Genomic DNA, 16,286 nt, shown 5'->3' with positions numbered 1-16,286 from the left:
GCATCGGCAGGCGGACTCTCAACCACTGCGCCGCCAGGGAAGCCCCTGACTTTATAATCTTGAGAGCTGAGAAATCATAAACTTAGTGTGAACTAGCAGATTGCTTGAATTTAATTGTAAAGTGCTCTGTTTAAAATTCATTCTGTTGGGAAACTTCTAATACTCCTCATAGATTTATATAGATAGACATATAATATGTAGATAGGGTTATTTTGTTTGAATTTCAAGGAGAAATAGTTCATGATATCTGATAGTCCCCTGTAAACTATTATATCTTATACTTTTAAAATAATTAAGGCTATGATGGCGTAGTATAACTCTTAACATTTATTTTCTGTAGGTGTAAAACTTCTAGCAGAATCTCTTCCTCGAAGAAACTCCTCCTTGCTTTCAGTCCGGTTGGGTGGACTGTTTCTTCGAGACCTGGCCACAGAAGGGACTATATTTCCTCTTCTGGTCTTCCCTAATCCAGTACGTACAGCAGTGGGATGGCTGATTCATCCAGGGTGTTGGTGAATTGTGGTCTGTTTTAGGCAACAAAAGTAGTATTAACTTGATTTATTCTGACATTTGATCATTTTGAGACAGGCTGGTCAGAATCAAATTGGAGGTTGATAAGTTTTTTGAATTTGTCAGAGAGCAAGTGTTGGTGAGATTTATGGCAGTGCCTTCTTCCCTCCCTGTGTTATAGCCACCTTGGAATAGTTGCTCTGATTTGGAAGAAAATGCCATCAGCAACACTATTTTCTGCATTTCAAGGTCAATGTTGAATGTCCTCTGTATCCGACAGTGATTTTCATTCATTCTGACCCTCAGTCACTGATAGGACGTCTCACGTTTCCAGGGTTACAAAAGAACCACCACAAGTTTTCTCTATAGGTGTAATTTTTTATGTATAATATTCTTTTTAGACTAGAAGATCTTTGATCTTACTAAGTAGGCAAAAAGATGGTCAGAAGAGTTGAATCTTTTTTTAAAAAATACATTTATTTATTTATTTATTTTTGGCTGTGTTGGGTCCTCGTTGCTGTGTGCGGGGTTTCTCTAGTTGTGGCGAGCAGGGGCTACTCTTCGTTGTGGTGTGCGGGCTTCTCGTTGCGGTGGCTTCTCTTTGTTGCGGAGCATGGGCGCTAGGCGCGCGAGCTTCAGTAGTTGTGGCACACGGGCTCAGTAGTTGTGGCGTACGGGCTCTAGCGCGTCAGTCGTTGTGGCGCATGGGCTTAGTTGCTCCATGGCATGTGGAATCTTCCTGGGCCAGGGCTCGAACCCATGTTTGAGCCCTGCATTGGCGGGTGGATTCTCAACCAGTGTGCCACCAGGGAAGCCCAGAAGAGTTGAATCTTTAGCCCCTTATTCTTCCCATAATGTTTTGTCATGGGGCACTGGGGAGAGTGTGGGTGGGCGGCGTGAAAGTGTGAAAAGCTGTACACACTCAGTCCTGTGTGCTGAGTGCAGAGTAGCGCACTGCCCGTACCAGGCTGGGGAAAGGCACAGGCTGGAGGGCTCAGCCTGCAAGTCCACAGTCCCCTGGTGTCAGATGAGTTTTGATTCTGACTGTGCTAAGCAAGAGTGATGCCAAAGGGTAAGACGTGAGAGAGCGTGTGCACAGTAAATTGGTCCCTCTCGCTCTGACCTTTTTGCATTTTGTGTGTGTTTATCAGCAAAAAGAAGTTGGCAGAGTCTCACAGTCTTTTGGACTCCAAACAGCATCTGCAGACAGAAGCGATCATTACCCTGGTAAATTGTCATACGTTCTTAAACTCATTCTTCAAAATGCGATGATTATAGATCAGTAGTCTTGATCAGCAGAGAGGTAGTGTGTCCTGTGTTGTGCCCAGTGGTTTGCTGTGTGGATCCCTGTCTGACTTGGAGACTGCCTCATGCTCTCCCTCCACCCATGTGTGACTGGGGCAACTCTCAGGGCCTCTGGGTCCTGGGTTACGTGTTGGGAACGAATCCAACAACCTGGTCTTGAGGAGTCCTGTTGACAATTAGTCAATCCTTATTACGGTCTCTGTTTTATAAAATTTTCATAAATGAGAACTAATTGGAAAATAATTGAGAAAATGTCTTTTTTCCCCAGAAGTCCTTATCAGTTATCAAGAATAATATGATTATTTTGCTGTGTTCCATTTTCTTTCTCTGGTTCTTTCCTTTAGCTGCAGACCCAGATGACCCAGTTTTTGAGATGCTATATGAGAGAAATCCAGTGCACAGCCATTTTGAGAGGCGGCTGAATGTCAGCACGAGGCCCTTGAACATCATATATAATCCCCAGGCTATTAAAAAAGTAGCAGACTTTTTCTACAAGGGAAAGGTTCATACCTCAGGTTAACTTTTTTGTTTGTTTGCTCTTATGTGACTTTCTAAAGACATCTTTCTTGTCGTTTCTGGGACAAGTGTTATTATACATTCAGGTGACCTGGTAGTGGTAGAAAAGGCCTGCAGAGTAAGTGGATAGGGTTGTCCTTAGTTACTGAATCAGAGTGGATGTCCTTGGAAAGTTACTCTTCCAAGAGGAATCAATAGCCTTCATATTTTCTCTTTCTTTGCCTTCATTTAGCATGCATTTAAAATACTTTCCATTCCATGAGGACAGTGATTTCCTTGGCTACCCAGGATATTTTAGGCCAGAGAATTTAGGGGGAATGTTCAATTTCCTCCTAGATGACAGGATCAGTGGTTTGTTTTACTTGTTTCATGCAGCATTAAATATTCCAAGGTTCACCATTGCACTCTCCTGTGTCATCATTGATTTACTTAGGCCTTCCTTTGTTCCCCAAGAAGATTTGAGACAGTATGTGCAGAAGAAGTACTTCTATTTGACAAGGAAGTCAGTAAAACAGTGGTACTTGCCTAAATGTATCCCGTCTCACCCTCTTCATAACAATTGTTTTAGTTTTTGGTCCAGTTTTTTGAGTCTTTTCATTTAAACAGTGGCCATAAATTTCTTGGCTTCGTTGCTCTGTCACTGATAGAATGTAGAAGGCATATACTACTTCTAAATTCCAATTGCTCTTTCGGTGTAATATCATGCTTTTAAGAATTTTGAAATATAGTTTGGAATCTTTCAGAAACTGGTTCTAGAAGTTCTAGTAACTTAGGTATCCTTCCCTCACATACTGCCTTTTGCCACATGGATGTTTTGAAAGGGTCTGCCTTTCTCGTCCATCTTCGCCTCATTCCTGTTACCCTGTATGGCACCAGGTCAGGCTGGAGTAAGGAACTGTTGTTGTACAGACTTTTCTAGCTTTGGTGGAAATCCCTGGTGAGAATAGATGTTGCGGTGCTTTCTTTCACCCAGCCATTTGAAAATTCTGACTCTCCTGTATATTTCCCATCTTGCAGGTTTTGGTTATCAGTCTGAACTTGAGTTGAGAGTGGCTGAAGCTGCCCGCAGACAATATAACAGACTGAAGATGCAGACCAAGGCGGAAATCCGACAAACTCTTGATCGTTTGCTAGTGGGTGATTTCATTGTAAGTAGGCATAATAAATACTCTTTTTGGGTGGCGGGGAAGAGGAAGGCGTTTTTTCTAAGTTCTTTACCTACATAGATAGACATGCTTTTATCAATTACACTGGTTAAGTGAACTGAATCTAGGAAATACTTATCAGTTAGCAAAAAGTAAAATCCCATGTCTTGTACAGTCAGGATTTAATAAATAAAAACAGATGACTGAGACGAGATCATATTTCTTCCTTGTACCCATCTTGGAACACTCTCAAGACTCGTCTTTGTTCCGTTTTCTAGACCTGACATTTTGTAAATATTTCACTTAAGAACACCCCCTGGGCTTCCCTGGTAGCACAGTGGTTGAGAGTCTGCCTGCCGATGCAGGGGACACGGGTTCGTGCCCCGGTCCGGGAAGATCCCACATGCTGTGGAGTGGCTGGGCCCGTGAGCCATGGCCGCTGAGCCTGCGTGTCCAGAGCCTGTGCTCCTCAACGGGAGAGGCCCATGTACTGCAAAAAAAAAAAGAACACCCCCTTTCACGTACTGTTATCAGAAGAAAAACAATTGGAATGGTGCCCCAGTTTTAATTCCTGGGAATGATGGTCACTTTTTGATGCTAAGTGACCAGCTGACACGAGGATGCCGTAAGTAGAAAGGGAGAGCCCAGAGCCATCTCAGCAGTCCAGCAAAACTGGGTTTCTGAACACCAGACACACAAATAAACTCAAAGTGGATTAAAGACCTAAATGTAAGACTGGACACTATAAAACTCTTAGAGGAAAACATAGGCAGAACACTGACATAAATCGCAGCAATATCTTTTTTGATCTACCTCCTAGAGTAATGAAAATAAAAATAAACAAATGGGACCTAATTAAACTAAAAAGCTTTTGCACAGCAAAGGAAACCATAAACAAAACGAAAAGACAACCCACAGAATGGGAGAAAATATTTGCAAATGAAGTGAACGACAAGGGATTAATCTCCAAAATATACAAACAGCTCTTGGAGCGCGATATCAAAAAAACGAACAACCCAATCAAAAAATGGGTGGGATATCTAAATAGACATTTCTCCAAAGAAGACATACAGATGGCCACAAAGCACATGGAAAGATGCTCAACATCATTAATTATTAGAGAAATGCAAATCAAAACTACAGTGAGGGATCACCTCAAACCAGTCAGAATGGCCATCATCAAAAAAATCTACAAACAGTAAATGCCTGAGAGGGTGTGGAGAAAAGGGAACCCTCCTTCACTGTTGGCGGGCATGTAAATTGGTACAACCGTTATGGAGAACAGTTCCTTAATAAACTAAAAATAGAGATGCCATATGATCCAGCAATACCACTCCTGGGCATATATCTGGAGAAAACCATAATTCGGAAAGATACGTGCACCCCAGTGTTCATTGCAGCGCCGTTTACAATAGTCACAGCATGGAAGCAACCTAAATGTCCATCGACAGAGGAGTGGATAAAAAAGATGTGGTACATATATACAGTGGAATATTACTCAGCCATAGAAAAGAATGAAATAGTGCCATTTGCAGCAACGTGGATGGACCTAGAGATTGTCATACTGAGTGAAGTCAGACAAAGACAAATATTATATGATATCACTTATATGCAGAATCTAAAAAAATGGTACAAATGAACTTATTTACAAAACAGAAATAGAGTCACAGATGTAGAAAACAAACATGGTTACCAGGGGGGAAAGGTAGGGGAGAGGGATAAATTGGGAGATTGGGATTGACACATACACACTACTATATATAAAATAGGTAAATAAGACCTACTGTATAGCGGAGGGAACTCTACTCTGTACTCTGTAATGACCCATATGGGAAAAGAGTCTGAAAAAGAGTGGATATATGTATATGTATAACTGATTCACTTTGCTGTACACCTGAAACTAACACAATATTTTAAATCAACTGTACTCCAATAAAAATTTTAAAATAAAACCCAAAAAACCAAAACAAGAAAATACCTGTGTTTCTGACCCTGTGGCCTGGCGGTGTGCTGCCGAGATGCAGCAGCTGGTGGAGCAGTCGGTGTGGCTTCTTTGGGAGGTGCAGAGCCAGCTGGGAGCGTAGGGCATGGCAGCAGTGTTCAGAGGAAAACGTTTAGGGGTAAGTAGTGTGGGGTGGAGAGTTTGTCCTGTTTTCTGTTTTTGCTAGTGTTTTGACACAAATTACAACATTTAGTACCTTCTGATTATCTTAGACCAAGAGGTTTCTTTTTGATAGCATTAATATAAATCAGCTTTTACTACATATAATTTACTACATGTAGCTTTTACTACATATAATTATATAAATTCACTTTTTACTACATATAATTTTTTTTGGTAGCATTTATATAAATTAGCTAATTTTAGTCACAGGGAAGAACTGTTAACAAATTCATGAATTGGTCTATTTTTTATATTTCAAATGTCAAAGCTTATGTTTTTCACTAAGGTATTTTGGCCTGAAAGTTCATGGTTAGCAGTATCCATGAATAAATAAAAATATTTGGATTTCTACTTTTATTTGAATTGTATAACTTCTACAATACTTTGAAGTATTAAGTCCTATACATCTAGAAATAAGACCTTTCTTAAACCATTGATCATCAAAATCAAAGAGCAAACAACCCCCCAAAGCAGTAATTTGCCAATTTTTTTCTCCCACTTCAGACATTTGCCTGTGGTAATGTGTCAAATTGTTAAACATTTGGATCCATTTTTGTTTTAAACATTTTGCTTTAATATCAGAGAGCATTACGTCATCCTGTGACCCTAGTGTGGCTTTCTGGAAGGCTTGAGCCCAGCTGATAAAGCTGCCCACTGTCAGCAGCTGCAGTTCAAGGTTATTTAATTGTCATTTGTTTTATTTTTACAGGAGGAGAGTAAACGGTGGACTGTGCGACTAGACATTTCTGCCCCTCAGGTGATATTTCCTGATGATTTCAAATTCAAGAATCCCGTGTTGGTTGTTGTGGATCTAGGCAGAATGTTCTTGACCAATACCCAAGGTACAGTGTGAGTGTGAAGTAATGAAGGCATGTCGTGGTAGATTGATGTGTCTCTGTGCTAAGCCAAGTAAAGCTTAAAGAAAGGGGTATTTAACATTTTGTAACTCCACAGTTCACTTGTTACTTTTTAAATAATAGCTTTATTGAGATACATTTGAAAATGTAGGATTCAGTCGTTTTCTGTATGTTAGTAAAATTGTGCAACTCTCACTGTTATCTAATTCCAGAACATTTTCGTCATTCCCAGAAAGACAAACTAAACCCATAAGCAGTTATTCTCCATTACCAGCTCTCCAAGCCCTTGCTAACCACCAATCTTTCTATCTCTGTGGATTTGCCTATTCTGAACAGTTCATGTGAATAGAGTCATATAATATGTGGTCTTTTATGTCTGACTTCTTTCACTTGGCATAGTGTTTTCAAGGTTTTTCCATGTTGTAGCCTCTATCAATACTTCATTCCTATTTGTGACTGAATAATGTTCCCTTGTATAAATATACTACATTTTGTTTATCCATTCATCAGTTGGTGGACATTTGGGTTGTTTCCACTTTTTGGCTATTATGAGTAGTGCTGGTATGAACATTCATGTATAGGCTTTTGTGTAGACATGTATTTTCAGTCTCTTGGGTTTGTTTCAGTGTAGAATTGCTGGGTCATATGTCAACTCTGTGTTTAACATTTTGAGGAACTGCTAGATTGTAAAATGACTGCACCTTTTTACTGTCTCACCAGCATTGTACGGGAGTTCCAGTTTCTCTATATCCTTGTCAACGTTTGTTATTATCTGTCTTTTGGATTGTAGCCATTTTTATGACTGTGTAGTAGTATCTCACTGTGGTTTTTATTTGTATTTCTTGTGTAACGTTTTGTATTTTAATAAACATTATTTCTCAGTACATAATTTCAGGAATAGAGATTTAATCTATTTAGGGATATTAGGGACATGCATAAAAAGACTCCTGGAAGGTAATTTCATTACTGTTATTAGATCCCAAAAATAGTCATTGTTTACCTTGAGATGGGAGGGAGGAAAGAGAGGATTCATTGGTTAAAAGAGATTGAGGAAGCTTATCAAATAATCTCAACCTTATCTTAGTTTACTGAAAGACCAGAAGAGGAGAAGAGGGTAGAGGATTTGAGCTGGAGTGAAAAGTTTGGCCCTAAGGGGAATGTGAAAAGGGAATTGTATCTGAAGAAAAGGATCACACAACCACAGAAAGCACCTACTTGAATTTATAAAACACAAACATGGAAAAGAGACATAGGTGACCAAACCCAGCGATGTGTTTTTGTTGTCTCGGCACTGCTTGGGTACAGAAGAGAGGGGGTTTAAGAGTGTGAATTCTGGGGCTAGCACATGACATATTGAGCAGTTGCTGCTTGCCAAGCATTGATCTAGGCACTAGGGGTATTGTGTTGAGGAAGGTAGAGGAGACCTCTTCTTTTGGAACATTCTAGTGGGGGGAGGGGACAAAATGAACACATAGATGAATACAGGAAAAAGTAAACAAATACGGAGAGTGACGTAAGAAGGGTTGGTGATGGCAGCTCACACAGTGCAGCTCAGATTGGGGGTGGGGGCAGTTTCGGGCAGCAGGTTGTTGGTTTCTGCACCCTGACATATGTTCTCATGTTAGCAGGTCTCCATCTTTTCTCATGTTCCTACACTTTTATTCTTTGTGTTTTGATTTCCAGATCAGTAGATAAGTTTATGCTGAGTAAATGGTAAATACAGAATATTATGCTTGGAGTTTTCATCCATTTATTTTTTAAATTGGGGTGGTTGATTCTCTACTTTTCTTAATTCTTACATTAAAGGGAAGAGGAAGGAAAGAGCAGACATATACTTTGAATCTTCTCTTTTTTCATCTGCAGATGACTCCAAGAGGAAGAGTGGGGACGGGTCAGCATCCGAAGAGAATCAGTTTAGTGATGATGAGTATAAGACCCCTCTTGCCACACCTCCTAACACCCCACCTCCTGAGACAAGCAGCAGTAATAGGGAGCAAACACCTCCATTTTCTGGAGTTGAATTCAGTGAAGAGCAGCTTCAAGCACATTTAATGAGCACGAAGATGTATGAGAGGTACTCGCTGTCCTTTCTGGACCTCCAGATCATGGTTGGACGAGTGAAGGACAACTGGAAGCATGTCCAGGATATTGATGTGGGACCGACCCATGTGGTCGAGAAATTCAATGTTCACCTACAGTTAGAACGCCGATTGATTTATACTTCAGATCCCAAGTACCCTGGAGCCGTGCTATCAGGCAACCTACCAGACCTAAAGATCCACATCAATGAAGATAAAATATCTGCTCTAAAGAATTGCTTTGCTCTCCTGACCACCCCAGAAATGAAGACTTTTGACACTCAGATTAAAGAGAAGATTTTTCCCCACGGGGGACAGCGGGGAAGTTTGCAAGACTCGGTGATGAATTTAACCCAGAGCATCGTGATGTTGGAGCAGCATACCCGGGAGGTTCTGGTGGAGTCACAGCTCCTCCTGGCTGAATTTAAAGTGAACTGTATGCAGCTTGGTGTTGAGAGCAATGGCCGGTACATTTCTGTGCTCAAGGTATTTGGTACCAACGCTCACTTTGTGAAGAGGCCTTATGATGCTGAAGTCTCCCTCACTGTTCATGGTTTGCTCCTGGTGGACACCATGCAGACATATGGTGCTGATTTTGACCTTTTGATGGCCTCTCATAAGAACTTGAGCTTTGATGTCCCAACAGGAAGCCTCCGGGATAGCAGAGCCCAGTCTCCTGTCTCTGGATCCAACGTGGCCCACCTCACTAATGCTGCCACACTGAACGACCGATCAGCCACTAGTGTTTCTCTTGACAGAATTCTCACCAAAGAACAAGAGTCCCTCATAAAACTGGAGTATCAGTTTGTGAGTTCAGAGTGCCCATCGATGAATTTGGACAGCACTCTTCAGGTGATTTCATTACAGGTGAATAATTTGGATATCATCCTAAATCCAGAGACAATTGTGGAGCTGATTGGTTTTCTTCAGAAATCCTTTCCCAAGGAAAAAGATGATTTGAGTCCTCAACCTTTAATGACTGAATTTGAAAGAAGCTTTAGGGAACAAGGAACCTACCAATCTACATATGAACAAAACACCGAGGTTGCAGTGGAAATCCACAGACTTAACCTGCTGCTCCTTCGGACAGTGGGAATGGCAAATGGAGAGAAATATGGCAGAAAAATTGCAACAGCAAGTATAGGTGGCACCAAAGTTAACGTCTCCATGGGCAGCACATTTGACATGAATGGTTCTCTTGGCTGTTTGCAGCTTATGGATTTGACACAGGAGAATGTTAAGAACCAATATGTTGTCAGCATTGGGAATTCCATAGGCTATGAAAATATCATCAGTGATATTGGCTACTTTGAGTCTGTATTTGTCAGAATGGAAGATGCAGCCGTCACTGAAGCTCTGAGTTTCACCTTTGTTGAAAAATTTAAACAGGAATGTTTTCTCAACCTCAAGATGGCTTCCTTGCATTACAACCACTCCGCTAAATTTTTGAAGGAGTTGACATTGTCCATGGATGAGCTGGAAGAAAATTTTCGAAATATGCTGAAAAGCGCAGCCACCAAAGTCACCACAGTCCTAGCCACCAAGACGGCCGAGTACAGTGAGATGGTATCACTCTTTGAAACTCCAAGGAAGGCCCGGGAATGCTTTATCTTAGAAGAAAATGAAACATATGGGTTTGGCCTAGGTGCATCTCATTCCGACACTGTAAAACTAATCTTGAACATAAACATTGAATCACCAGTTGTTTCTATCCCTCGGAAGCCTGGGAGTCCTGAGTTGTTGGTAGGACACTTGGGACAGATATTCATCCGGAATTTTGTGGCGGGAGATGATGAATCCAGAAGTGACCGTCTGCAAGTGGAAATCAAAGACATTAAATTATATTCTTTGAATTGCACCCAGCTGGCAGGCAGAGAGGGCCCTGGGCCTGAAGTGAGCCGGGCGTTTTGCCCTCCTTCTGGGTCTGCCAGTGCCAGTAGTCAGGAGGAAGCTCATTTCACCCGACATGATTTCTTTGAATCTTTGCATAGAGGTCAAGGTGAGTAGTGTGTATCTTTTGTCTCATTTTGTTTAAAGATTCCAAACCCAGCTCATGTAGATAGTACTTGGCTTAAAATAACTATAAAAACCTTTCTTTTAGAATTATCCCCAGTTAATATTTAAGAAATCAAAATGTAATTTTAATAGAATGCTTCATATTAGGTTGGTACGTTTGCAACTTTTTCCATTGATTACCATATTTGGCAAAATAAGATTTTTTTTTTTTACGTGGACCCCTTGGGTGAGTGTTCATTCACAGGGATTCAGTGGGTGGATTCTGTTAGAGTATTATGTGATTTGGTCAAATGCATCTGATTTTTTTCATTCCTAAGCTCTAGATCTTTCCTAGTTAAATATCGTAGTCTAAGGCAGCTGGAGGGATTGACAGAAATAGAATATGAAACTTAGTCTATGGATGTTATGTTCTCCTTTGAGAATCCTGCCATCTTCTGTAATGGTTTGGTCCAGGGTTCTAGGAATAAAATGCCAGTTTGTGTTCTCGATCTGATCTGCTAAAACCGAACAGTTCAATCTATTAGTCTTGGCATCCACAGAAATCATGTAAGCCCTAGATGGCCTTATTGATTGGTGAAGAAATTAATGCCTTTGAGAACTTCTCCTGTGGTTCTCAGATGTGCTCACCGATTGATTTACATACCTCCCAAAAGATTGCTTTCTCTGCTTGGGTTAGAAGTTGTTTACTTAGGGCCTTATATTGTCTGTGATTCTGACTTAGGTCCAATAAGAGGGATCAATCTAAAGCTGTACATGGATGAGCAATTTGGTTTGGAAAATGCCAGCTTGGGAGGTTAAGAGAAGCTTAACATGGACCCTGGCCTGGGTTAATGTTGGCCGCACCATATTTTGAAGCCACCAAGTGGAGCATGTCATGAAAATAACTGTTACTTTTTGTGTATAAATTTATCTTATACCTCTGCTTGCTATGAGTTTTGGTCTTGGGATAATTACCAAAGTTTGTATTCAATCATAGACCCCAGGTGCCAGGCTAACCTGCCCTCCTGGTCTAGGAGCAACTCCTGGGCTTTGTTCTATACACTCTCTACTTAATCAGCAGTAACGCAGTAAATATGAATGTTTCCAGTCTGTCATTTCCTCTCTCTTATGCCAGCTTTTCACATCCTGAACAACACGACCATTCAGTTTAAACTGGAGAAGATCCCTATAGAGAGAGAATCTGAATTCACTTTCTCCCTTAGTCCAGATGACCTGGGAACTTCTAGCATCATGAAGATCGAAGGAAAATTTGTCAATCCGGTGCAGGTAAGTAAACATGTTATTGATTTTTATGTCAGGACAGTTGAAGTTATGTAATTATTTTACATTTATATTATATACGTATGTTATATTTATATTTTGTATATATAAAATGTTGGAAGGAAAATATATAAATTCAAAGAGATATTATTCATATTATTGTCAATAACTTTTTCCAATGAACATGGAATCCTTTCATCATGTCCTTCTATCACTGGGGAATCAGTCTTGTTAGCCTTCTTCGTGTGGAGGAGGGGCGAATTATATAGAGGAAGAGGGCAAATCCTTAATTCCATTGCCATTAAGAAACAAGGAAAATTATTGCTTAAAAAGTCAGAGTCTCTCTTTCCCAGGAGGATGTAATTCTTGTCACACTTCTGACTTATTTGGCCCAGCCTGTAAAACAATCTGATTATCTGAGCTGTTGACAGATCCTTTCAAGGGAGAATTAGTCTTGCCCCTCATTGAAAGGAAATGGTCTGGGGTGCTGTGTGTGTGTGTGTGTGTGTGTGTGTGTGTGTGTGTGTGTGTGTGTGTGTGTGTGTGTACATCTGTCATCCTTTTTCCTTCATAAGTGTCATTTTTCCTGCTTTCACAGACATGAGAGCAAATAGCATAAAATTATAAAACAGCAAGGACAGGCAGGATCTTAGGACAGTGGACCCTGGCCTTGGGCAGTGTTTGGTCACTAGTCTGTCTGGCAGTTGCTCTGGAGTAACCCAGGAGTGCTGTTAACAGAACAGACATACTTTTTGACATCAGTGGTTCCTGGATATGGGTCTCTGGGTGAGAGAACTTTCCCCAAAGCTTTTCCTTTTTGGCTTCTAGGGTTTTTCCTTTTTCTCTTTTAAACTTTTGCCTCATCAGTGGTGGTTACTTAGGATGAATTTTTCAGCTTACATATAGGATGTAATGTGAATTCTATTGGATTATATTGACTTATTATTCTTATGGTTACCATCGTCTTACTGTTGTTTTTGATGAAAATCTTAAAAAATTATTTTAAATAATTCTTTAAATTATGTAATAATTTATTTAGTAATTTAAATAATGAAAAAATATTTTATTATGAGAGATTTTAAAAATAGACAAAAGTAGAATTGTCTAATAAACCTCATATACCCATCACTCAGATTCAGCAGTTACCAAGATTTTGCCACATGTATCTCATCCATTCTTTTTTTCCTTTGGGGAAATATTTTAAGGCAAATCCCAGACCTCATGCCATTTTTAACCCTATATATTTGGAATGTATCACTACAAACTATGTTCATTTAAAAAAATAACTATAATGGTATTATCATGCCTTACAAAATGAATGAAGATTCCTTGGTGTCATCTGAATTTTAATCCATTTTCAGATTTCAGAGACATTTTCGATTGTTTCAGAAATATCTTTTCACTTTTGGTTTGTTTGAATCAGGATCTAGACAAGGTCTGTACATTGCATTTGGATGGTACAACTTGTGGGTCTCTATTCATTTAGTTTCTCTCTCATTTTTCCCCCCATGACATTATTTTGTTGGGAAAACTAGGTCAGTTGTCCTGCGCAATGTCCCACAGTCTGGATTTAGTTTGTGGTGTCACTGAACTTGTCCTCCCCCCATTTTCTGTGAATTGTAACTTAACTCTGCAGGTTTAACTGGATTCAGGCTTTTTTTTTTTTTTTGGCCAGAACACTTCAAAGGTGGTGCAGTGTACTTTATGTTATATTATATCAGGAGGCACATAATGTCTGATTGACATCAGTGATGCCAAAATTGTTGATTGTGTTCAGGTGGCAGGAACCTGATCCCTCCATTGTAAAATTCCCTGTCAGTCACTCATGTAAGGTCTTATTCCACTGATAACTGTGGTGGGATACGGTATTTATTTCAGGGTTTTACACAATGATCACCTTCCAATTCTATTTTTTCTATATCTGTTTTTTTTTTCTTTTCTTTTTCTTTTTTTTTTTTTGTGGGTATGCGGGCCTCCCTCTGCTGTGGCCTCTCCCGCTGCGGAGCACAGGCTCCGGACGCGCAGGCCCAGCGGCCATGGCTCACGGGCCCAGCCGCTCCGCGTCACGTGGGATCCTCCCAGACCGGGGCGCGAACCCGGTTCCCCTGCATCGGCAGGCGGACGTGCAACCACTGCGCCACCAGGGAAGCCCTCTATATCTGTTTTGAATGCCTCTCTTAAAAAATTGTCCTTAAGAAAATAAAAAACTTCCCTGAAAACAGTTTTATTAAGAAATTGTAATTAAAAACAAAGTAAGGGAGTAACAAGTAATCATGGATCTTCATCATTATCATTATTATCATTAAAAAGTACTGTTTGATCAGCTGTACTAAACTTAGGTTGTTATACTAATTGGTGATGATCAGCGAGTTTTAGAACCATGAGTCTTGTTTCTCAGTCCTAAGGTATAACCACATTAGACTTTTGGCAGTATTCCCTTCAATTTTTGAGGTTGTTTTTTGGAGTTAGAAAGAGTTTTGCTGATTCAGGCCTCCAGTTAATAGCACTTATTGAACATTTATTGTGCGTAGATTATTCTGTGAGGTACTTGGGGAGGACCTTGTGAATGGATATGGGTCACAGAGAGGTAAGGACAGAAAAGAAACAAAAGAGATAGTCCTTGCTATCACCTAAGTTAAAACTTCTCAGGGAAAGCCATAAAAAATTTGTGGGGCAATGCATATGAGTGCAGTTGATGACATTAGCAGAATAACTGAATTTTTCTCTTCGAATACAGGTGGTGTTAGCAAAGCATGTATATGAGCAGGTTTTACAAACTCTGGACAATCTCGTGTACAGTGAAGATCTGAATAAGCTTCCAGTCAGTGCCACCTCCTCACCTTGCCCTAACTCTCCTCTGCCTTCCCTCGGTACCTGTGGAGAACCTTCCATTGAAAGGAAGGAGAACGGATTGTTCAGCCACTGCAGCCTTTCTAACTCTTCTCAAAAGTCCTTGTCTTTTAAGGAAGTCAGATCTTTTACCCAGATTCAAGCCAACTTCTGTATATCAGAACTTCAAGTTCAGCTAAGTGGAGATCTGACTTTGGGGGCACAAGGTCTTGTGAGCTTAAAATTTCAGGATTTTGAGGTGGAATTCAGTAAAGACCATCCTCAGACTTTATCCATTCAGATCGCCCTGCGCTCTCTGCTGATGGAAGACTTATTGGAGAAAAATCCAGATTCCAAATATAAGAACCTGATGGTGTCTCGGGGAGCCCCTAAGCCATCTAGTTTAGCACAAAAAGAGTATCTCTCTCAGTCTTGCCCTTCTGTGTCCAACGTGGAGTATCCGGATATGCCTCGGTCTCTCCCTTCCCACATGGAAGAAGCTCCTAATGTCTTTCAGCTGTATCAGAGACCCATTTCAGCTTCCCGGAAGAAGCAAAAGGAAGTCCAAGACAAGGACTGTCCCTTGACCCCACCTCCTTCTCCAACAGTAGAGGAGCCCAAGATACTTGCTGGAAGGAGTAAATTTGATGATTCCTTGGTCCATATCAATATATTCTTGGTGGATAAGAAGCATCCAGAATTCTCTTCCAGTTATAATCGAGTTAACCGGAGCATTGATGTTGATTTTAACTGCTTGGATGTGCTGATCACACTGCAGACCTGGGTCATGATACTAGATTTTTTTGGAATTGGCTCCACTGCCAACAACCATGCAGTGAAGGTGCCGCCTGAGGACATTCTACAAAACGTGAAGCCAGAGTCAAGCGCTTTAATAGAGTCTGAACTTCAGGATCCAGTTAACACCAAACTGGATCTCAAGGTATCAGTCCTTTTTGGCTCCCGTAAGTTCTAAGAATGAACGTGGGCTTTTTTACTTAAATGCTGTCATTGTACATTTACTCTAGAAAATTCTTCTTATTGGCAGGGGAGCTATATGGTCTTCTGGATGTCTGTTACAAAAGGGTAGACATTAGTATTTTAGAAAAAGTTTTAGCATTAATCCCATCTGGAGGCAGGGGAAATAAATGGTTTCAGTAACTTCTTGTCTTTCCTTTGGGCTGTATAGTTCATTGGAATTACTTAGCTTCTCTAAGCCTCCGTTTCCTCATCTTCCATCATCTCACTATGATAACTAAATGAGGGAATTATGTAAAGCACCTGGCAACATGTCCAGTGCATAGTAGCTACTTTAAAATGTGCCTATTGTCATCATCTCCCTCTCACTCAGAACATTACTGGCTTTTATTGAGAGCAACAGTACAGGTGTTAAAAATGAAGTCTCGAATGTCAGATTTGCCTGGATTTGAATCCTGGCATTTTTGTTTAAACCATGCAGCTGTGTGGCTGGGGACAAATTATTTAGCCTGTTTCTCCTTCAAGTTTTTCATCAATAAACGTAGGGTGTTTTTTTTGTTTTTGTTTTTGTTTTGTTTTGTTTTTGCGGTACGTGGGCCTCTCACCGCTGTGGCCTCTCCCGTTGCGGAAC

At 40.5% G+C, this 16,286-nt stretch overlaps 1 protein-coding gene across 1 annotated transcript in view; it reads left to right on the top strand.

The window, feature by feature from the left end:
- VPS13D (vacuolar protein sorting 13 homolog D) overlaps window positions 1-16,286 on the top strand; it is a 236,236-nt gene that overhangs the window by 17,019 nt on the left and 202,931 nt on the right. Inside the window, exons 13-20 of the mRNA XM_028487836.2 lie at window positions 341-471; window positions 1,662-1,737; window positions 2,160-2,330; window positions 3,349-3,479; window positions 6,350-6,482; window positions 8,361-10,574; window positions 11,706-11,857; window positions 14,589-15,620. Coding sequence (XP_028343637.2) covers window positions 341-471; window positions 1,662-1,737; window positions 2,160-2,330; window positions 3,349-3,479; window positions 6,350-6,482; window positions 8,361-10,574; window positions 11,706-11,857; window positions 14,589-15,620 — 4,040 coding nt within the window. The remainder of the gene's footprint in view (window positions 1-340; window positions 472-1,661; window positions 1,738-2,159; window positions 2,331-3,348; window positions 3,480-6,349; window positions 6,483-8,360; window positions 10,575-11,705; window positions 11,858-14,588; window positions 15,621-16,286) is intronic.

The sequence above is a fragment of the Physeter macrocephalus genome, chromosome 3 (genome assembly GCF_002837175.3).
Source record: "Physeter macrocephalus isolate SW-GA chromosome 3, ASM283717v5, whole genome shotgun sequence".
Taxonomy (NCBI): domain Eukaryota; kingdom Metazoa; phylum Chordata; class Mammalia; order Artiodactyla; family Physeteridae; genus Physeter; species Physeter macrocephalus.
The sequence above is the reverse complement of the archived record's forward strand: the minus strand, read 5'-3'. Positions and strand labels throughout refer to the sequence as shown.